Raw genomic sequence first — 22,287 nt, forward strand, 5'->3', positions numbered from 1 at the left:
TCCCGGGACACGCTCCCTTCCAGCATGTGGGACGCGCTCCCTCCTGGAATGTGCTCCCTCCCAGGATGTGCTCCCGGGATGCGCTCGCTCCCGGCACACGGGATGCGCTTGGTCCCGGGATGTGCTTACAGGATGCACTTGCTTCCAGCATATGGGATGCGCTCATTCCCGGGATGCGCTTACGGGATGCACTCACTTCCAGCACATGGGATGCGCTCGCTCCCGGGACGCTCTTGTTCCCGGGATGCGCTTGGGGGACGTGATCGTTCCCAGCACCTGGAATGCGCTCATTCCCAGGATGTGCTCACGGGACGCACCTGCTCCCGGCACACGGGATGCGCTCGTTCCTGGATGCGCTCCTGGGATGCGCTCGATCCCGGATGCGCTCCCAAGACGCGCTCACTCCCAGCACCCAGGATGCGCTTATTCCCAGGATGTGCTCCCGGGAAGCGCTCGCTCCCGGGATGCGCTTGTGCCCGGACATGCTCGCTCCCGGGATGCGCTCATTCCAGGATGCGCTCCCGGGATGTGTTCGTTTCCGGATGCGCTCCTGGGAAGCGCTTGCTCCCGGAATGTGCTTGTTCCTGGACGCGCACATTCCCGGACGCACTCGCTCCCGGGATGTGCTCATTCCCAGGATGCGCTCCCGGGATGCGCTCGTTCCCAGATACGCTCATTCCCAGATGTGTTCCCGGGACGTGCTCCCTCCTGGGATGCGCTCGCTCCCGGATGCACTTCCAAGATGCGCTCACTCCCAGCACCTGGGATGTGCTTATTCCCAGGATGTGCTCCCGGGATGTGCTCGTTCCCGGATGTGCTCCCGGGATGTGCTCATTCCCGGACGCGCTCGCTCCTGGGACGTGCTCATTCCCAGGATGCGCTCATTCCCAGGATGTGCTCCCAGGATGCGCTCATTCCTGGATGCGCTCATTCCCAGGATGCGCTCCTGGGATGTGCTCATTCCCGGCACATGGGATGTGCTTATTCCCAGGATGTGCTCCCGGGACGTGTTCGTTTCCGGATGCGCTCCCGGGATGCGCTCATTCCCGGGATGCGCTCATTCCCGGCCGCGCTCGCTCCTGGGACGTGCTCATTCCCGGGATGCGCTCATTCCCAGGATGTGATCCCGGGATGCGCTCATTCCCGGCCGCGCTCGCTCCCGGGATGCGCTCATTCCCGGATGCGCTCCGGATGCGCTCCCGGGATGCGCTCATTCCCGGACGCGCTCGCTCCTGGGACGTGCTCATTCCCGGGATGCGCTCCCGGGATGCGCTCATTCCCAGGATGTGATCCCGGGATGTGCTCATTCCCGGACGCGCTCGCTCCTGGGACGTGCTCATTCCCGGGATGCGCTCATTCCCGGGATGCGCTCCCGGGATGCGCTCATTCCCGGCCGCGCTCGCTCCTGGGACGTGCTCATTCCCGGGATGCGCTCATTCCCAGGATGTGATCCCGGGATGTGCTCATTCCCGGCCGCGCTCGCTCCTGGGACGTGCTTATTGCCGGGATGTGCTCCCGGGATGCGCTCATTCCCAGACGCGCTCGCTCCTGAGACGTGCTCATTCCCGGATGCGCTCCCGGGATGCGCTCATTCCCAGGATGTGCTCCCGGGACGCGCTCATTCCCAGACGCGCTCCCGGGATGCGCTCATTCCCAGGATGCGCTCCGGGGACGCGCTCATTCCCGGACGCGCTCATTCCCGGGATGCGCTCATTCCCAGGATGTGATCCCGGGATGCGCTCATTCCCGGCCGCGCTCCGGCCGCTCCCGGCGCTCCCGCTCACTCCGTCCCGCCGCTCTCCGCAGGTGACGGGGCCGTCGCCGTCGCCGTTTCCGCGATGCCGCTGCAGGACGCGAGGGCTGCGGCGCTGCTGGCCTGGGTACGGGAACGGGAACGGGAACGGGAACGGCCGGGATGGGAGCGCAGCCGGGCGGGAAACAGCCCGGGATGGGAAGCAGATCCGGTTGGGAAGCAGCCTGGGATGGGAAGCAGCTCGGGATGGGGAGCAGATCCGGTTGGGAAGCAGCTTGGGATGGGGAACAACTCGGGATGGGGAGCAGCTCAGGATGGGAGCATGTCCGGGTGGGAAGCAGGTTGGGATGGGGAGCAGATCCAGTTGGGAAGCAGCCCGGGATGGGAAGCAACCCAGAATGGGGAGCAGCTTGGGATGGGGAGCAGCTTGGAATGGGAAGCAGATCCAGCTGGGAAGCAGCTTGGGGCAGGAAGCAGCCAGGGATGGGGAGCAGCTCGGGATGGGAAGCAGCTCGGGGTGGGAAGCAGATCCAGCTGGGAAGCACCTCGGGATGGGGAGCAGCCTGGGTTTGGGGAGCTGCTCCGGTTGGGAAGCAGCCCGGGTTTGGGAAGCAGCCTGGGATGGGAAGCAGCCTGGGATGGGAAGCTGCTCCGGTGGGGAAGCAGCCGGGAATTGGGGTGCAGCCTGGGTTTGGGGAGCTGCTCCGGTTGGGAAGCAGCTCAGGATGGGATGCAGCCTGGGGTAGGAAGCCGCTCCGGTTGGGAAACCGCTCCATGGGGAAGGCGCTCTGGTTGGGAAGCTGCTCCATGGGGAAGCGGCTCCGGTCGGGAAGGGGCCGGGCAGCGGTTGGGATGCGGGGCCGGCGCCGGGAATGCCGCGGTCCTCACGGCTCCCGCGCAGGTCGGCAGCGCCGGCGGCCGCACGGAGCCCCCGGCCGCGCTGGAGCAGCTCCGGGACTGCGGAGCCTTCATCGGGATCATCAACCAGCTGTGAGCGAGCGCCGGGATCCGGCCGCATCCCGGCCTCCCCGCGGAGCCGGGCACATCCCGGCCTGCCATTCCCATCCCTATCCCCATCCCCATCCCATCCCCATCCCCATCCCCATCCCCATCCCCATCCCCATCCCATCCTCATCCCCATCCCCATCCCCATCCCCATCCCCATCCCTATCCCCATCCCATCCCCATCCCCATCCCCATCCCCATCCCTATCCCCATCCCCATCCCCATCCCCATCCCCATCCCTATCCCCATCCCCATCCCCATCCCCATCCCCATCCCTATCCCCATCCCATCCCCATCCCCATCCCCATCCCCATCCCCATCCCCATCCCCATCCCCATCCCCATCCCCATCCCTATCCCCATCCCCATCCCTATCCCCATCCCCATCCCCATCCCCATCCCCATCCCCATCCCCATCCCCATCCCCATCCCCATCCCTATCCCCATCCCCATCCCCATCCCCATCCCCATCCCCATCCCCATCCCATCCCTATCCCCATCCCCATTCCCCATCCCCATCCCCATCCCCATCCCCATCCCCATCCCCATCCCATCCCCATCCCCATCCCCATCCCCATCCCCATCCCCATCCCCATCCCCATCCCCATCCCCATCCCATCCCCATCCCATCCCATCCCATCCCCATCCCCATTCCCATCCCCATTCCCCATCCCCATCCCCATCCCATCCCCATCCCCATCCCCATCCCCATCCCCATCCCCATCCCCATCCCCATTCCCCATCCCCATCCCCATCCCATCCCCATCCCCATCCCCATCCCCATCCCCATCCCCATCCCCATCCCCATCCCATCCCATCCCCATTCCCCATCCCCATCCCCATCCCCATCCCATCCCCATCCCCATCCCATCCCCATCCCCATCCCCATCCCATCCCCATCCCCATCCCCATCCCATCCCATCCCCATTCCCCATCCCCATCCCCATCCCATCCCATCCCCATCCCCATCCCCATCCCCATCCCCATCCCATCCCTATCCCCATCCCTATCCCCATCCCCATCCCATCCCCATCCCCATCCCATCCCATCCCCATCCCATCCCCATCCCCATCCCCATCCCCATCCCATCCCTATCCCCATCCCCATCCCCATCCCTATCCCCATCCCCATCCCCATCCCTATCCCCATCCCATCCCTATCCCCATCCCCATCCCCATCCCTATCCCCATCCCCATCCCCATCCCATCCCATCCCCATCCCCATCCCCATCCCCATCCCCATCCCATCCCATCCCCATCCCATCCCCATCCCCATCCCCATCCCCATCCCCATCCCCATCCCCATCCCCATCCCCATCCCATCCCCATCCCCATCCCCATCCCCATCCCCATCCCCATCCCCATCCCATCCCATCCCCATCCCATCCCCATCCCCATCCCCATCCCCATCCCATCCCCATCCCCATCCCCATCCCCATCCCCATCCCCATCCCTATCCCGGAAACGGGAGCCCGCGCGTGGGATACATTTAATCGGCCCTGGTTAATCCATGGGGCCGTGGCGGAGCATCCCGGGGGCGGGGGGTGTCCCATGAGGAGCCGGCCGGGAATTCCGGGATGATGAGGGAATCCCGGACACAAGGTGCTGTCCCTGGTGCCCATCCCTGCCGGAGGGCTTGGATGTGACCGGAGGGCCCCGGAGCAGCGCGGCAGGGCCGGCCGCAGCCCGCGCTCCGCTCGGCATTCCGGGTGTGCTCCGGGTGCTCCGGGCGCGCTCCGGGTGCTCCATGCGCTCCGGGTGCACGCCATGCGCTCCGGGTGTGCTCCATGTGTTCCGGGTGCTCCATGCGCTCCAGGTGCGCTCCATGTGCTCCATGTGCGCTCCATGCACTCTGGGTGCGCTCCATGCGCTCCGGGTGCTCCAGGTGCTCCGGCTGCTCCATGTGCTCTGGATGCTCCGTGCGCTCCGTGCGCTCCGTGCGCTCCGGGCGCTCCGTGCGAGCTCCGCTCTCTCCCAGGCACAGGACACCGGAGGGCGACTCGGTGCTGGAGCGGCCGCTGCCGGAGCGGGTTGGATTCGTGTGCGACTTCCTGCAGAGTAAGCGGGAGCGCGGAGCGGAGCGGGAACCAGCTCCCGCGGGAAGCGGCTCCCACGGGAAGCGGCTCCCTGGGAAGCGGCGCCCTCGGGAAGCGGCGCCCCCGGGAAGCGGCTCCGCCGGGAAGCGGCTCCCATGGGAAGCGACTCCCTCGGGAAGCGGCGCCCCTGGGAAGCGGCTACCGCGGGAAGCGGCTCCCCGGGAAGCGGCTCCCGCGGGAAGCGGCTCCCATGGGAAGCAGCTCCCCCGGGAAGCGGCTCCGCGTCCCCGGTGGGAGCGGAGCGGGAAGCGGCTCCCCCGGGAAGCGGCTCCCGCGGGAAGCGGCTCCCATGGGAAGCGGCTCCTCCGGGAAGCGGCTCCCCCGGGAAGCGGCTCCGCGTCCCGGTGCCAGCGGCCGCTCCGTGTCCCCGCAGGGCGCGGGAAGCAGCGCCCGGCCCCGGAGCCGCCGGTGTCGGAGCAGAAGCTGCTGCAGGGCGACGAGCTGGAGCTGGCCAAGGTGGCGCGGGGACACGGGGACACGTGGGGACGGCGGGGACACGTGGGGACGGGGGGGGCACGTGGGGACAGCGGGGACGCGTGGGGACGGCAGGATGCGCGGGGATGGTGGGATGCACATGGGAACGCCGGGATGTGCACGGGGATGGCGGGATGAGCACGGCCGCAGCGGGATGTGTGTGGGATGGCAGGACAGCAGGATGCGCGCAGGGACGGCTGGATGCATCCCGGTGGGATGTGCGTGGGCATGGCGGGATGCGCGGGGACCCTGGGACACGTGGGGACCTCGGGACACGTGGGGACAGCAGGACGTGCATGGGGACCCCGGAATGCACAGGGACCCCGGGACGTGCAGGGACCCTGGGACATGTGGGGACAGCAGGACGTGCACAGGGAGCCCAGGACATGCAGGAACCCTGGGACACGTGGGGACCCTGGGGCGCACAGGGACCCTGGGACATGCGGGGGTCCTGGGACACGTGGGGACCCCAGGACGCGCAGGGACCCCAGGACGCCCGGGGACAGCAGAACGCGCACGGGGACCCCAGGATGCACAGGGACCCTGGGACACGTGGGGACCCCAGGGCACGTGGGGACCCCGGGACATGTGGGGACCCCAGGGCACACAGGGACCCTGGGACACGCGTGGGGACAGCAGGACATGCACGGGGACCCTGGGATGCGCAGGGACTCCGGGGCACATGGGGACCCCAGGGCGCACAAGGGACCCCAAGACGCCTGGGGACAGCAGGACGTGCACAGGGAGCCCGGGACATGCAGGAACCCTGGGACATGTGGGGACCTCGGGGCGCACAGGGACCCTGGAACACGTGGGGACCCCAGGGCACACGGGGACCCCGGGATGCGCAGGAACCCTGGGACACACAGGGACCCCGGGACACGTGGGGACCTCGGGACACACGGGGACACCAGGGCGCACAGGGAGCCTGGGGTGCGTGGGGCCCCCAGGGCACATGGGGACCCCAGGACGCATGAGGACAGCAGGACGCGCACAGGGACCCCGGGACGCGCAAGGACCCCAGGGCACACAGGGACCCTGGGACGTGTGGGGACCTCGGGACACGTGGGGACCCCAGGACATGCGGGGACACCGGGACACATGGGGACAGCAGGACGCGCGGGGACCCCAGGACACACAGGGACCCCAGGACACACAGAAACCCTGGGGCGCACAGGGACCTGGAACACGTGGGGACCCCAGGGCACACGGGGACCCTGGGACATGCGTGGGGACCCCGAGGCACACGGGGACAGCAGGACGTGCACAGGGAGCCCGGGACATGCAGGAACCCCGGGACACGTGGGGACCCCGGGCCGCGCGTGGGGACCCCGGACACGCGTGGGGACCCCAGGACACACGTGGGGACCCCGGGACACGCGTGGGGACCCAGGACACACGTGGGGACTCCAGGACACACGTGGGGACCCCAGGACACGCGTGGGGACCCTGGGACACGTGTGGGGACCCAGGACACACGTGGGGACCCCAGGACACACACGTGGGGACCCAGGACACGCACGGGGACCCTGGGACATGTGGGGACCCCGGAACACGCGTGGGGAGCCCAGGACATGTGGGGACCCCGGGACGCACACGTGGGGACCCTGGGACACGCGTGGGGACCCCGGACACACGTGGGGACCCCGGGACACGCGTGGGGACCCCAGGACACGCGTGGGGACCCCGGACACGTGGGGCCATGCGGCCGCGCTCCCGTCCCCGCAGGTGGCCGCCCTGCTGCTCTATCACACGTCCCTGGGCAGCCGCAGCCCGGCCGACTGCAGCCAGCTGGAGTATCCGGTGCAGGTACCGCGGGGCGGGAGCGGGGCTGGCGCGGCTCCGGGATCCTGGGAATGCCGGGGGGGAGCGGGGCTGGCGCGGCTCCGGGATCCTGGGAATGCTGGGGGGGTGGGAACAGCACTGCGGGTGCGGGGGCCTTCCCGGGGCTCCGGGATCATTGGGAATGACAGTGGGGTTGGGAGCGGGGCTGACGCGGCTCCGGGATCCTGGGAATGCGGGGGAGGTCAGGAGCGGTGCTCCGTGTGCTGGGGCCTTCCCGGGGCTCCGGGATCCTGGGAATAACGGGGGGGTTGGGAACAGCACTGCGGGTGCGGGGGCCTTCCCATGTGCTCCAAGCTCCTGGGAATGCCGGGGAGGTCAGGAGCAGCGCTCCGTGTGCTGGTGCTGGGACCTTTCCCGATGCTCCGGGATCCTTGGGAATGCCGGGGAGGCCGGGAGCGGTGCTCTGTGCATTGGGGCCTTTCCCGGTGCTTCGGGTTTCCTGGGAATGCTGGGGAGGTCGGGAGCGGCACTCCGTGCGCTGGGGCCTTCCCGGTGCTCTGGAATCCTGGGAATGACAGGGAGGTCAGGAGCAGTGCTCCGTGCGTGGGCGCTGGGGCCTTTCCCGGTGCTCCAGGATCCTTGGGAATGCCGGGAGCGGTGCTCTGTGCGTGGGGGCCTTCCATGCGCTTCGGGTTCCCGGGAACACCAGGGAAGTCGGGAGCGGCGCTCCGTGCGCTGGGGCCTTTCCCGTGTGCTCCGGGATCCTGGGAATGCTGGGGAGGTCCGGAGCGGCGCTCCGTGCGCTCCGGGTTCCCGGGAACGCTGGCGGGGTCCGGAGCAGCGCTCCATGCGCTCTGGGTTCCCGGGAACGCCGGCGGGGTTCCGGAGCGGCGCTCCGTGCGCTCCGGGTTCCCGGGAACGCCGGCGGGGTCCGGAGCGGCGCTCCGTGCGCTATCCCTTCCCCGCTCCCGCAGGTGGAGCTGGCCGCGATCCTGCGCTTCCTCCTGGAGCACGAGGAGAGCCTGGGCCGGGAGCTGGAGACCTTCCTGCAGGACACGGGTGAGCCCGGAGCGCCCGTGGGGACCCCGCGGGGACCCCGTGGGGTTGGGGACATCCCGGTGCCCAGGGCCGGTCCCATCCGACCGCGCGGAGCTCCCGGCCGTTCCGCTCCGCCGAGGGGCCTCGTTATCCCATTCCCACCCGGGAGCATCCTGGAGGCCGGAGCCGGCCTCCGTGTGCATCCCGGGGCCTCCTGCGAGGAGGATCCCCCCATTCCCACCGGAATGCACAGGCTGCCCGGAGAGGCTGTGGAGTCTCCTGCTCTGGAGATCCCCAACCCGCCGGGATGCGCCCGGGTGCTCCGGGTGTCCCTGCTGGATCCCGGGATGCTCCGCGGTGACGGTGACGTTTTCCCGGCAGCGCCCGGCTCGGAGCAGCGGTCGCCGCCGCCGCGGCGGGACGTGCGCTTCCTGGAGCTGCAGAAGATCGCGTCCTCCTCATCCTCATCCTCATCCTCCTCCTCCGTGCACAGGTACCGCGGGCCTCCCCTCGGAGCCTCCGCTCCGTCCGTTTGGAGGCTCCAAGCGCCGGGGCGCACGGAACGGGCTCGCGTTCCCGCCGGGATCCGGCAGCGAATTCCCAACAAAACGGGAGCTCCGATGCCGGGAACGGAGCCGGGTTGGGAGCCGGGGGCCTCCGTGGGGTCCGGGCGCCGAATCCGCCGCTTCCCGCAGCCTCCCGCCCGCGTCGCCCGTGGGGGACGTGATGCGGACGCCGCAATTCCAGCTGCGGCGCCTGCGGAAGCAGCTGGCCGCGGAGCGGGAGAACCGGGACGAGCTGGAGCTGGAGCTGGCGGAGAACCGCAGGCTGCTCACGGAGAAGGGTGAGGAGCGGCGGGAATGCCGGGAATGCCGGGAATGCCGAGCGCGGAGCATCCCGGCGCGGCCGCGGGGCTCCCGCATCCGCTCGGCGTTCCCGGAGCCGGCAGCGCGTGGGGCTCGTGGGGTCCGGCACCGCGACGGTGACGGGATCGTCCCCACGGTGGTGGCACCTTGTCCCCGTGACGGTGACATCCCGTCCCCGTGACGGTGGCACCCTGTCCCCGCGGTGGTGACACCTCGTCCCCATAACAGTGGCACCCCGTCCCCATGATGGTGGCACCTTGTCCCTATGACGGTGACACCTTGTCCCCGCGGCGGTGGCACCCCGTCCCCATGGTGGTGACGTCCTGTCCCCATGACGCTGACGGGCTCGTCCCCGTGATGGTGATGGGATCGTCCCCGCGGCGGTGGCACCTTGTCCCTGTGACGGTGACGCCTTGTCCCCATGATGGTGGCACCTGGTCCCCATGACGGTGACACCCCGTCCCCTTGATGGCAACGGGATTGTCCCCGTGGCGGTGGCACCTTGTCCTTGTGACGGTGGCATCCTGTCCCTGTGGTGGTGACACCTTGTCCCTATGACGGTGACACCCCGTCCCCGTGACGGTGGCACCCCGTCCCCATGATGGTGATGGGATCGTCCCCGCGGTGGTGACACCTCGTCCCCATGATGGTGACACCCCGTCCCCGTGACGGTGGCACCTCGTCCTCATGACAGTGGCACCTCGTCCCTGTGGTGGTGACACCCCGTCCCCATGACAGTGCCGCCCTATCCCCATGATGGTGACGGGATTGTCCCCGTGATGGTGGCACCTTGTCCCCATGATGGTGACGGGATCGTCCCCGCGGTGGTGACACCCCGTCCCCATGATGGTGACACCCCATCCCCATGATGGTGACACCCCGTCCCTGTGACGGTGACACCCCGTCCCTGTGGCGATGGCACCTCGTCCCCATGACGCTGACGGGCTTGTCCCCGTGATGGTGACGGGATCGTCCCCGTGATGGTGACGGGATCATCCCCGCGGTGGTGGCACCTTGTCCCTGTGACGGTGACGCCCCATCCCTGTGATGGTGACACCCCGTCCCCATGATGGTGACGGGATTGTCCCCGTGATGGTGACACCCTGTCCTCATGATGGTGACGGGATCGTCCCCGTGGTGGTGGCACCTTGTCCCTGTGACGGTGACACCCCGTCCCCATGACGGTGACACCCTGTCCCCGTGATGGTGACGGGACCGTCCCTATGATGGTGACACCCCGTCCCCGTGGCGGTGACGCCCCGTCCCCATGATGGTGACGGGATTGTCCCCGTGATGGTGGCACCTTGTCCCCATGATGGTGACGGGATCGTCCCCGCCGTGGTGGCACCTTGTCCCCATGACGGTGACACCCCATCCCCATGATGGTGACACCCCGTCCCTGTGATGGTGACACCCCGTCCCCATGACGCTGACGGGCTTGTCCCCGCGATGGTGACGGGATCGTCCCCGCGGTGGTGGCACCTTGTCCCCGTGATGGTGGCACCCTGTCCCCGCGGCGCTGATGCCCCGTCCCCATGATGGTGACGGGCTCGTCCCTGTGACGGTGACACCCCGTCCCCGTGGCGGTGACGCCCCGTCCCCGTGATGGTGACACCCTGTCCCCGTGATGGTGACACCTTGTCCCCATGATGGTGACGGGATCGTCCCCATGACGGTGGCACCTTGTCCCCATGACGGTGACACCCCGTCCCTGCGGCGCTGACGCCCTGTCCCCATGATGGTGACGGGATTGTCCCTGTGATGGTGGCACCTCGTCCTCATGATGGTGACGGGATCGTCCCCGCCGTGGTGGCACCTTGTCCCTGTGACGGTGGCACCTCGTCCCCATGACGGTGACACCCCGTCCCTGTGACGGTGACACCCCGTCCCTGTGGTGATGGCACCTCGTCCCCATGATGGTGACGGGATCGTCCCCGTGACGGTGGCACCTCGTCCCCATGACGCTGACGCCCCGTCCCCGCGGCGCTGACGCCCCGTCCCCATGATGGCGATGGGATTGTCCCCATGACGGTGGCCCCTCGTCCCCATGACGGTGGCCCCTCGTCCCCATGACGGTGGCACCTCGTCCCCATGACGGTGACACCCCGTCCCTGCGGCACTGACGCCCTGTCCCCATGATGGTGACGGGATTGTCCCCGTGATGGTGGCACCTCGTCCCCATGACGGTGACACCCCGTCCCCGCGGCGCTGCCGCCCCGTCCCCCGCAGACGCGCAGCTCTCGCTGCTGCAGCAGCGCGTCGAGCGCCTGGCGCTGCTGCACGAGCGGCAGGACGAGCCGGAGCCGCAGGAGCTGCGGGAGCTGCGCGACAAGAACGACAGGTCGGTGCCTCCGCGGAGGCCGGGGACGGAGCCGCCTCCGCTGCACCCGGCTCCCCTTCCGCATCCCGGACCCTTCCCTCCCTGCGAACGGCGGCTCCTCCCGCGCGGAGAGGCCGCTCCGGTGCCGAAATCCCGGGGGTTTCCGTGCGGCCTCGGCGGCCTCAGCGCCGGCCTCCCCTCGCGCAGCCTCCTGGCGCGGCTGCACGAGGCCCTGCGGCAGAGCCAGGAGCTCAAGACGGAGAAGGGGCAGATGGAGCGCAGGATCGGGCAGCTCTCCGAGGAGAACGGGGACCTCTCCTTCAAGGTGCCCGCGCGGCCGGGAGGCCCCGGGGCGGCGCCGGCCTCGCCGCTGCCGTCCCCACCGGAGCCTCCCGGGCTTCGCTTTGGCTCCCTGGTTAACGGGATGGGACGGGGTCCCCCCTTGCGCTGCCCTGTGCCGTGGGCCGGGGAGGAGGGACGTGGTGGCACCGCGCGGTGGCCCAGCGCCAGGGAGGCCCCACGGCGGCACCGGCCTCCACAGTGGAGGCCCTGCTGCCGTCCCCCCCTATCCCGCTCCTCGGAGCCTCCCGGGCTTCGCTTTGGCTCCCTGGTTAACGGGACGGGATGGGGGTCCCCCCTTGCGCTGCCCCGTGCTGTGGGCCAGAGTGGAGGGACGCGGTGGCACCGCGCGGTCACCCTGCGTCAGGGAGGCCCCACGGTGGCACTGGCCTCCATGGTGGAGGCCCCACTGCTGCCATCCCCTCCCTGGAGCCTCCCGGGCTTTGCTTTGGCTCCCTGGTTAACGGGATGGGATGGGGGCTGCGTGCGCCCCTTGCGCTGCTCCGTGCCGCGGGCCGGGGAGGCCCCTCGGTGGCACCGGCCTCCGCAGTGGAGGCCCTGCTGCCTTCCCCCCTATCCCGCTCCCTGGAGCCTCCCGGGTTTCCCTTTGGCTCCCTGGTTAATGGAATGGGACGGGGTCCCCCCTTGCGCTGCCCCGTGCCGTGGGCCAGAGCGGAGGGACGTGGTGGCACCGCGTGGAGGCCCCACGGCGGCACCGGCCTCCACAGTGGAGGCCCCACCGCTGCCTTCCCCCCCTATCCCGCTCTCCGGAGCCTCCCGGGCTTTGCTTTGGCTCCCTGGTTAATGGGATGGGACGGGGGTCCCCCCTTGCGCTGCCCCGTGCCGTGGGCCAGAGCGGAGGGACGCGGTGGCACCGCGCGGCCGCCCTGCGCCAGGGAGGCCCCACAGCGGCACCAGCCTCCACAGTGGAGGCCCCACCGCTGCCGTCCCCCCCCATCCTGCTCCCCGGAGCCTCCCGGGCTTCGCTTTGGCTCCCTGGTTAACGGGATGGGATGGGGATCCCCCCTCGCGCTGCCCCGTGCCACGGCGGAGGGACGCGGTGGCACCGCGTGGCCGCCCCGCACCAGGGAGGCCCCATGACGGCACCGGCCTCCACAGTGGAGGCCCCACCGCTGCCATCCCCTCCCTGGAGCCTCCCGGGTTTCCCTTTGGCTCCCTGGTTAACGGGATGGGACAGGGGTCCCCCCTTGCTGCCCCGTGCCGTGGGCCAGGGCGGAGGGACGTGGTGGCGCCGCGTGGAGGCCCCATGACGGCACCGGCCTCCACAGTGGAGGCCCTGCTGCCTTCCCCCCTATCCCGCTCCTCGGAGCCTCCCGGGTTTCCCTTTGGCTCCCTGGTTAACGGGACGGGACGGGGGTCCCCCCCTCGCTGCCCCGTGCCGCGGGCCAGAGCGGAGGGATGTGGTGACACCGTGTGGCCACCCTGCGTCAGGGAGGCCCCACGGCGGCATCGGCCTCCACAGTGGAGGCCCCACCGCTGCCTTTCCCCCTATCCCGCTCCCCGGAGCCTCCCGGGTTTCCCTTTGGCTCCCTGGTTAACGGGATGGGATGGGCTGGGCTGGGACGGGACGGGACGGGGTCCCCCCTCGCGGTGGCGGTGGCGCCGTGCGGGATGCGGCGCTGAGCGGCCCCTCCGCAGCTGCGGGAGATCGGCAGCCACCTGGTGCAGCTGCAGGAGGCCCTCAACGAGCTCTCCGAGGAGCACAACGCGGCGCTGGCGCAGGCGCAGGGCAAGCAGGCGCAGCTGGAGGGCGAGCTGCGCGCCGCGCTGCACGACAAGGTGGGGGCGCGGGGACGCGGGGACACGGGACGGGGACACGGGACGGGACACATGGGACGGGGACATGGGGGACGGGACACGTGGGACGGGGACATGTGGGACAAGGTGGGGGCGCGGGGACGCAGGGACACGGGACGGGGACATGGGGGACAGGGACATGCGGGACAAGGTGGGCGGCGCGGGGACACGGGGACACGGGGACATGGGACGGGGACATGCGGGACAAGGTGGGGGCGTGGGGACACGGGGACACGTGGGACGGGGACATGGGGGACGGGACACGTGGGACGGGGACATGGGGGATGGGGACACGTGGGACAAGGTGGGTGGTGCGGGGACATGGGGACACGGGACGGGGACATGGGATGGGGACATGCGGGACAAGGTGGGTGGTGCGGGGACACGGGGACACGGGATGGGGACATGGGGGACGGGACACGTGGGACGGGGACATGCGGGACAGGGACACGCGGGATGGGGCGAGAGGGACAGGGACATGCGGGACAGGGTGAGCAGGACGGGGACATGCGGGACAAGGTGGGCGGCGCGGGGACACGGGGACACGTGGGACGGGGACATGGGGGACGGGACACGTGGGACGGGGACATGCGGGATGGGGACACGTGGGACAAGGTGGGTGGTGCGGGGACATGGGGACACGTGGGACGGGGACATGGGGGACGGGACATGTGGGACGGGGACATGCGGGACGGGGACATGCGGGACAAGGTGGGGGGCGCGGGGACACGGGGACACGCGGGACGGGGACATGGGGGACGGGACACGTGGGACGGGGACATGCGGGACAAGGTGGGGGGCGTGGGGACATGGGGACACGGGACGGGGACATGCGGGACAAGGTGGGTGGCACGGGGACACGGGGACACGCGGGACGGGGACATGGGGGACGGGACACGTGGGATGGGGACATGGGACGGGGACATGCGGGACAAGGTGGGGGCGCGGGGACACGGGGACACAGGACGGGGACATGGGGGACGGGGACATGCAGGACAAGGTGAGGGCACGGGGACACGGGGACACGGGACGGGGACATGGGGGACGGGACATGTGGGACAGGGACATGCGGGATGGGGACATGCGGGACAAGGTGGGTGGTGCGGGGACATGGGGACACGCGGGACGGGGCAAGCGGGACGGGGTGAGCAGGACAGGGACACACGGGATGGGGACATGCGGGACAAGGAGAGTGGCACAGGGAAATGCGGGGCAGGGTGAGCGGGACAGGGACATGGGGGACGGGGCGAGAAGGACGGGGACATGTGGGACTGGGTGAGAGGAACAGGGAAATGCGGGATGCGGGACGGGGATGTGTGGGACGGGGACATGCGGGACAAGGTGAGCGGGATGGGGAAATGCGGGACAAGGTGAGTGGGACAGGGCGAGCGGTACGGTGACATATGGGACAGGGCGAGTGGGATGGGGACATTCAGCACAAGGTGAGTGGCACGGGGACATGCGGGACGGGGACATGCGGGACGGGGCGAGCTGGACAGGGTGAGCGGGATGGGGACATGCGGGATGGGGACATGCGGGATGGGGCGAGGGGAATGGGGACATATGAGACAAGGTGAGCGGGACGGGGACGTGTGGGACAGCGCGAGCGGGACGGGGACATGCGGGACGGGGACATGCAGGATAGGGCAAGTGGGACAGGGACATGCGGGACAAGGTGAGCAGCACGGGGACATTCGGGACAGGGACATGCAGGACGGTGAGCGGGATGGGGAAATGCGGGACAAGGTGAGCGGGACGGGGACATCCAGGACGGGGCGAGCGGGACAGAGCGAGTGGGACAGGGACAGGCAGGACAGGGACATGCGGGACGGGGAGAGTGAGACGGGGACATGCGGGACGGGGTGAGTGGGATGGGGACATGTGGGACAGGGCGAGAGGGATGGGGACATGCAGGATGCGGGACAAGGTGAGCGGGACAAAGTGAGCGGGACGGGGACATGCAGGACAAGGTGAACAGGATGGGGAAATGCGGGATACAGGACAAGGCAAGCGGGATGGGGAAATGTGGGACAAGGTGAGCAGGACAGGGACATGGGGGACAGGGTGAGAGGGACAGGGACATGTGGGATTGGGACATGCGGGACGGGGTGAGCGGGATGGGGAAATGCAGGACGGGGTGAGCGGCATGGGGACACGTGGGACAAGCTGAGCGGGATGGGGAAATGCGGGATACAGGACAAGGCGAGCGGGGCAGGGAAATGCAGGACAAGGTGAACGGGACGGGGAGCTGCGGGCAGGACGAGCGGGATGGGGACATGCGGGATGGGGACATGTGGGACGGGGACATGTGGGACGGGGACATGTGGGACAGGACGAGCGGGATGGGGACATGCGGGACAGGATGAGCAGGATGGGGAAATGCGGGACAAGGTGAGCGGGACGGGGAGCTGCGGGCAGGACGAGTGGGATGGGGACACGCGGGATGGGGACATGTGGGACAGGACGAGCGGGATGGGGAAATGCGGGACAAGGTGAGCGGGACAGGGCGAACAGGACGGGGAAATGCAGGACGGGGACATGTGGGACAGGGACATGTGGGACAGGACAAGCGGGATGGGGACACACGGGGCAGGATGAGCGGGATGGGGAAATGCGGGACAAGGTGAGCGGGACAGGGAAAAGCGGGACAGGGTGAGCGGGACAGGGACATGGGGGACAGGGCGAGAGGGACAGGGAAATGCGGGATGCAGGACAAGGTGAGCAGGACGGGGACATGCGGGACAGGGTGAGTGGGATGGGGACATGCAGGGCAGGGACATGCAGGACGGGGCGAGCGGAACGGGGACATGTGGGACAAGGTGAGCGGGACGGGGACGTGCAGGATGGGGCAAGCGGGACAGAGCGAGCGGGACGGGGACATGCGGGATGGGGACATGTGGGACAAGGTGAGCAGCATGGGGACATTCAGGACAGGGACATGCGGGACAGGGACATGCAGGACAAGGTGAGCAGGACGGGGACATGCGGGACAGGGCAAGCGGGATGGGGAAATGCAGGACAAGGTAAGCAGGACAGGGAAAAGCGGGATACAGGACAAGGCGAGCAAGGCAGGGAAATGCAGGACAAGGTGAGCGGGATGGGGACATGTGGGATGGGGACATGCGGGACAGGACGAGTGGGACGGGGCCGCCCGCGGATCCTTCCCTGCGGAGCGGGCAGGGATCCCCCCGTGTTTGCGCTCGGCTTTTCCCGACGTTCCCGCCGTCTCCGCCGCAGAAATGCTCCGAGGAGAAGCTGGAGATCCTGCAGGGAAAGGTGTCCCTGCTGGAGGAGCAGCTGGCCGAGCAGCGGGACAAGGCGCAGGAGAAGGGAGAGGTCCTGGGGGACGCGCTCCAGGTACGGGACATCCCGGGAGCGCCGCTGGGAACGCCGGGAGAGCCGAGCGGGGCCGGGGGGGCTGGGAATTCCGCCCCGTCCGATGGGACACGGAGGGGACGGCCGGGACCGCGGGGATCCCGCGTGCTCCGGGTGTCCCGGCCGCTTCCCGGAGCGGCCGCGTTCGGCCGGGGGCACCTGCCCGGCTAGGACACAGGCGGGAGCAACCGGGAATGTGGCGGGAGCGATCGGGAATGTGGTGGGAGTGATTGGGAATGTGGCGGGAGCAGTCGGGAATGTGGTGGGAGGTGATTGGGAATGTGGTGGGAGCGATTTGGAACGTGGTGGGAGAGATTGGGAATGTGGTGGGAGCGATCGGGAATGTGGTGGGAGTGATTGGGAATGTGGTGGGAGAGATTGGGAATGTGGTGGGAGAGATTGGGAATGTGGCGGGAGCGATCAGGAATGTGGCGGGAGAGATTGGGAGTGTGGTGGGAGCGATTGGGAATGTGGCGGGAGTGATTGGGAATGTGGCGGGAGAGATTGGGAATGTGGCGGGAGGTGATCGGGAATGTGGTGGGAGGTGATCGGGAATGTGGTGGGAGTGATTGGGGTGATTGGGAATGTGGCGGGAGCGATCAGGAATGTGGTGGGAGGCCATTGGGAATGTGGCGGGAGCAGTCGGGAATGTGGTGGGAACGATCGGGAATGTGGCGGGAGAGATTGGGAATGTGGTGGGAGCGATCGGGAATGTGGTGGGAGGTGATTGGGAACATGATGGGAGGCGATTGGGAATGTGGTGGGAGGCGATTGGGAATGTATCGGGAGCAACCGGGAATGTGGTGGGAGCGATCGGGAACATGATGAGAGGCAATTGGGAATGTGGTGGGAGTGATCAGGAATGTGCGGGAGCAATTGGGAGTGTGGCAGGAGCAATTGGGAATGTGGCAGGAAGCAATTGGAAATGTGGTGGGAGCGATCAGGAATGTGCAGGAGTGATTGGGAATGTGGCGGGGGCGACCGGGAATGTGGCGGGAGCGATCGGGAATGTGGTAGGAGTGATCAGGAACATGATGGGAGGCGATTGGGAATGTGGCGGGAGGTGATCAGGAACATGATGGGAGGCAGGAGCAATCGGGAATGTGGTGGAAGCGATTGGGAATGCGGTGGGAGGTGATCGGGAATGTGGCAGGAGCGATTGGGAATGTGGCGGGAGCAACCGGGAATGTGTGGGAGCAATCGGGAATGTGGTGGGAGCGATTGGGAATGTGGCCGGAGTGATCGGGAATGTGGTGGGAGTGACTGGGAATGTGGTGGGAGCGATTGGGAATGTGGTGGGAGGTGATTGGGAATGTGGTGGGAGCAATTGCGAACATGATGGGAGGCGATTGGGAATGTGGTGGGAGCAACTGGGAATGTGGTGGGAGCGATTGGGAACATGGCGGGAGCAATCAGGAACATGATGGGAGGCGATTGGCAATGTGGGAGCAACTGGGAATGTGGCAGGAGGGAGCTGGGAATGTGGCGGGAGCGATCGGGAATGTGGCAGGAGCGATTGGGAACATGATGGGAGGCGATTGGGAACATGGCGGGAGGTGATCAGGAACGTGGCAGGAATGATTGGGAATGTGGTGGGAGTGATTGGGAACATGATGGGAGGCGATTGGGAATGTGGGAGCAACTGGGAATGTGGCGGGAGCGATCGGGAACATGATGGGAGGCGATTGGGAATGTGGCGGGAGCGATTGGGAATGTGGCGGGAGGCGATCGGGAACATGATGGGAGGCAATCGGGAATGTGGCAGGAGCGATCGGGAACGTGGCGGGAGGCGATCGGGAACATGATGGGAGGCAATCGGGAATGTGGCGGGAGCGATCGGGAATGTGGCGGGAGGCGATCGGGAACGCGCAGGTGGATCTGGCCGCTCTCCAGCGCCATCCGCTCCTGCTCGGCCTCCGCGCGGCTCCCGTGGGAATCCCGGGAATGCAGGAATTGCGCACGGAGCCGCGCGGCGCGGGAGGGCGGTGGATCCCGCGCCCCGGAGCGGCCGAACCGGGATCCGGTGACGCTCCGGGGGCTCCTTCCCATTCCCGCCCCGTTCCCGGCAGCTGGAGGAGCTGAAGCAGGAGGCGTCGGGGCTGTCGGCGAAGGTGCAGGAGCTGCAGGAGGCGCAGGGGCTGCGCGAGGCCGAGCTGCAGCGGGAGCTGCGCGCGCAGGAGGCGGCGGCGGCGGCGCGGCTGGACGCGCTGCGGCTGCAGCGGGAGCGGGAGGCGGCGGCGCTGCAGCGGCGCGCCGACGAGGAGCGGGCGCGCGCCGACGCGCTGCAGCGGGAGCTGGGGCTGCGCGCGGAGCAGCTCGGCGGGAGCCTGCAGCGCGGGGAGGAGGCGCTGCGGGAGCGGGACGCAGCAATGCAGGAGAGGGATGCAGCAAAGCAGGAACGGGATGCGGCAATGCAGGAGAGGGATGCGGCAGTGCGGGAGCGGGATGCGGCAATGCGGGAACGGGACGCGGCAATGCAGGAGAGGGATGCGGCAATGCGGGAGAGGGATGCGGCAATGCAGGAGAGGGATGCGGCGCTGCGGGAGAGGGATGCGGCAATGCAGGAGAGGGATGCGGCAATGCAGGAGAGGGATGCAGCGCTGCGGGAGCGGGATGCGGCGCTGCAGGAGAGGGATGCAGCAGTGCGGGAACGGGATGCAGCGCTGCAGGAACGGGATGCAGCAATGCGGGAACAGGATGCAGTGCGCGAGGAGAGGGATGCGGCACTGCAGGAGCGGGATGCGGTGCTGCAGGAACGGGATGCAGCAATGCGGGAACAGGATGCAGCGCGCGAGGAGGCAATGCGGGAGCGGGACGCGGCGCTGCAGGAGCGGGATGCGGCAATGCGGGAACGGGATGCAGTGCTGCAGGAGAGGGATGCAGCGCGCGAGGAGGCGCTGCGGGAACGGGATGCGGTGCTGCAGGAACGGGATGCGGCACGGCAGGAGAGGGATGCAGCACTGCAGGAACAGGATGCGGCAATGCAGAAACGTGATGCAGCACTGCAGGAGCGGGACGCGGCAATGCGGGAACGGGATGCGGCGCTGCAGGAGAGGGATGCCGCAATGCGGGAGAGGGATGCGACAATGCGGGAACGGGATACAGTGCGCGAGGAGGCGCTGCAGGAACGGGATGCAGCACTGCAGGAGCGGGATGCGGCAATGCGGGAGCGGGATGCAGCACTGCGGGAGCGCAAGGATGCACTGCAGGAGCAGGATGTGGCGCATGCGGAAGTGCTGCAGGAGCGGGATGCGGCGCTGCGGGAGCGCGAGGATGCACTGCGGGAACGGGATGCGGCGCTACAGGAGCGGGATGCGGCGTTGCAGGAGCGGGATGTGGCGTGCACAGAGGCGCTGCGGGAACGGGATGTGGCGCGGCAGGAGCGGGATACAACACTGCAGGAGCGGGATGCGGCATGCAAGGAGGCGCTGCAGGAGCGGGATGCGGCGCTGCGGGAGCGCAAGGATGCAGTGCAGGAGCGGGATGCAGCGCTGCAGGAGCGGGATGCAGCACTGCGGGAACGGGACGCGGCGCGGCAGGAACGGGACGCAGCGCTGCGGGAGCGTGACGCTGCAGCGCAGGAGCGGGCTGCAGCGCTGCAGGAACACACCGCGGCGCAGCAGCAGCTGCAGCAGCAGCGGGCCGAGCTGGCGCGCCGCGTGCAGGAGCTGCAGGGCAGCGCGGCGGCGCAGGAGGCCGCGGCGGCATCGCGGCTGCGCGAGCTGGAGGGGCGGCTGCGCGAGAGCCAGCAGGGCCGCGAGCGGGCGGCGCGGGACGGCGCGCGGCTGCAGGGGCGGCTGCTGCAGCTCGAGGAGTCGCTGCGCAACACGGAGGGCATCCTGGAGGACGAGCAGCGCCGCGCGGCCGACAGCCTCGAGGGCAGCCTGGCCCGCGTGGCGCAGCTGGAGGCCGAGGCGCTGCGGCTGGCGCAGCAGCGCGAGCGGGCGCTGCAGGAGAGCGGCCGCGAGCGGGAGCGCAGGCAGGCGCTGGAGCTGCAGCTGCGGCAGCGGCAACGCGGGGAGGAAGGGGAGCGCGCGGGGCCGTGGGAGCAGCCGCAGGAGATGCAGAGGCCGCAGGAGATGCAGAGGCCACAGGAGCAGCCGCAGGAGATGCAGAGGCCACAGGAGCAACTGCAGGAGCTGCAGAGGCCGCAGGAGCTGCAGAGGCCACAGGAGCTGCAGCCCCATGCAGAGCTCTGCGCCCTCCCGGAGAGGCCGGCGGCCTCCGCGCGCGCAGCCGAGGGGATCCGCATGGATGCAATCCCGCGGGATGCAGAGGAGCCGGCGCTGCAGGCGGACGCGCCGCGAGCCTCCCCGGAGGCTGCCGGGAGCCGGGACGAGCGCACGGAGAGCACGGAGGCTTCCCAACGGGAACGCGGCTCCGGCCAGGAGAATCCAGAGGAGGCCGGGCCGCTCCGCGCGCAGCTGGAGCGGAGCCGCCGGGAGCAGCGGGAGGCGGCGGCGGCGCTGGAGGCTGCACACGGGGAGGCCGCGGAGCTGCAGCGGCTGCTGGAGGCTGCACGTGCGGAGGCCGCGGAGCTGCAGCGGCTGCTGGAGGCGGCGCGGGCGGCGCGGGAGCTGCAGGCGGCCGCGGCCGAGGGGCTGCGCGCGGAGCTGGCGCAGCGCGCGCAGGAGCTGCAGCGCACGGGCGGCCTCGTGGGCAGCCTGGAGCACGAGGTGCAGCTCCTGCAGCGGCAGCTGGCCGAGAAGGAGGGCGAGAGCAAGGAGCTCAAGCGGCTGGTGCTGGCCGAGGCCGAGAAGAGCAAGAAGCTGGAGGAGCGGCTGCGGCTGCTGCAGGCCGAGATGGCGACGGCGGCGGCGCGCGCGGCCGAGCGCTGCTCGCTCATGCAGGTGGAGGTGCAGCGCTGCCAGGACGAGCTGGACAAGCAGCGCGGCGCCGCCGAGGCGCTGCGGCGCGAGCGGCACGCGCAGGGCGAGCGCGAGGACGAGCTGCGGCGCGAGCTGCGGGGCTGCCGGGACGCGCAGGCGCAGCAGGAGCAGCGGCTGTGCGCGCTGCAGCAGGAGCTGGGCAAGGCGCAGGCGCTGGCGGCGGAGCTGGCGCCGCTGCAGCGGCGCTGCCAGCAGCTGCAGCAGGAGCGCGCGGCGCTGGAGGGGCGGCACCGCGGCGAGCTGGAGCGGCTGCAGCTGCAGGCGGCCGAGCGGGAGCGGGCGCTGCAGCGGCTGCAGCGGGAGGACGCCGAGCGCGGCGCCGCGCTGCAGCGCGCCCGCGCGCAGGCCGACGAGGCCGCCCGCGAGCTGCGGGCCCTGAGCTGCAGCCACGAGCGGAGCGAGGCCGAGGCGCTGCGGGAGCGGCAGCAGCTGCGGGCGCAGGTAGGGATGCAGGGGACGGAGCGCTGCGGGGCCTGCGGGAAGGGGCTGCAGGGCCCCGCGGGGTGGGAATCCCGCCGGAGCGGCTGCCGG

The 22,287-nt window shown here is 69.4% G+C and overlaps 1 protein-coding gene across 1 annotated transcript in view; it reads left to right on the top strand.

Annotated features, from left to right (window-relative positions):
• Positions 1–1,838: 1,838 nt before the first annotated feature.
• The window catches only part of LOC148590051 (nuclear mitotic apparatus protein 1-like), a gene marked incomplete at its 3' end in the record, with an annotated part of 28,196 nt that continues 7,747 nt past the window's right edge, over positions 1,839–22,287 (top strand). Inside the window, exons 1-15 of the mRNA XM_088539534.1 lie at positions 1,839–1,880; positions 2,655–2,743; positions 4,735–4,814; positions 5,226–5,308; positions 7,055–7,135; positions 8,086–8,209; positions 8,531–8,642; positions 8,845–8,993; positions 11,245–11,356; positions 11,543–11,660; positions 13,334–13,474; positions 16,730–16,849; positions 18,937–20,881; positions 21,104–21,270; positions 21,316–22,197. Coding sequence (XP_088395660.1) covers positions 1,839–1,880; positions 2,655–2,743; positions 4,735–4,814; positions 5,226–5,308; positions 7,055–7,135; positions 8,086–8,209; positions 8,531–8,642; positions 8,845–8,993; positions 11,245–11,356; positions 11,543–11,660; positions 13,334–13,474; positions 16,730–16,849; positions 18,937–20,881; positions 21,104–21,270; positions 21,316–22,197 — 4,245 coding nt within the window. The remainder of the gene's footprint in view (positions 1,881–2,654; positions 2,744–4,734; positions 4,815–5,225; positions 5,309–7,054; positions 7,136–8,085; positions 8,210–8,530; positions 8,643–8,844; positions 8,994–11,244; positions 11,357–11,542; positions 11,661–13,333; positions 13,475–16,729; positions 16,850–18,936; positions 20,882–21,103; positions 21,271–21,315; positions 22,198–22,287) is intronic.

This window comes from Tinamus guttatus, unplaced genomic scaffold, assembly GCF_059628265.1.
Source record: "Tinamus guttatus ecotype Peru unplaced genomic scaffold, ASM5962826v1 Tinamus_guttatus_pri_ptg001803l, whole genome shotgun sequence".
Classification (NCBI taxonomy): domain Eukaryota; kingdom Metazoa; phylum Chordata; class Aves; order Tinamiformes; family Tinamidae; genus Tinamus; species Tinamus guttatus.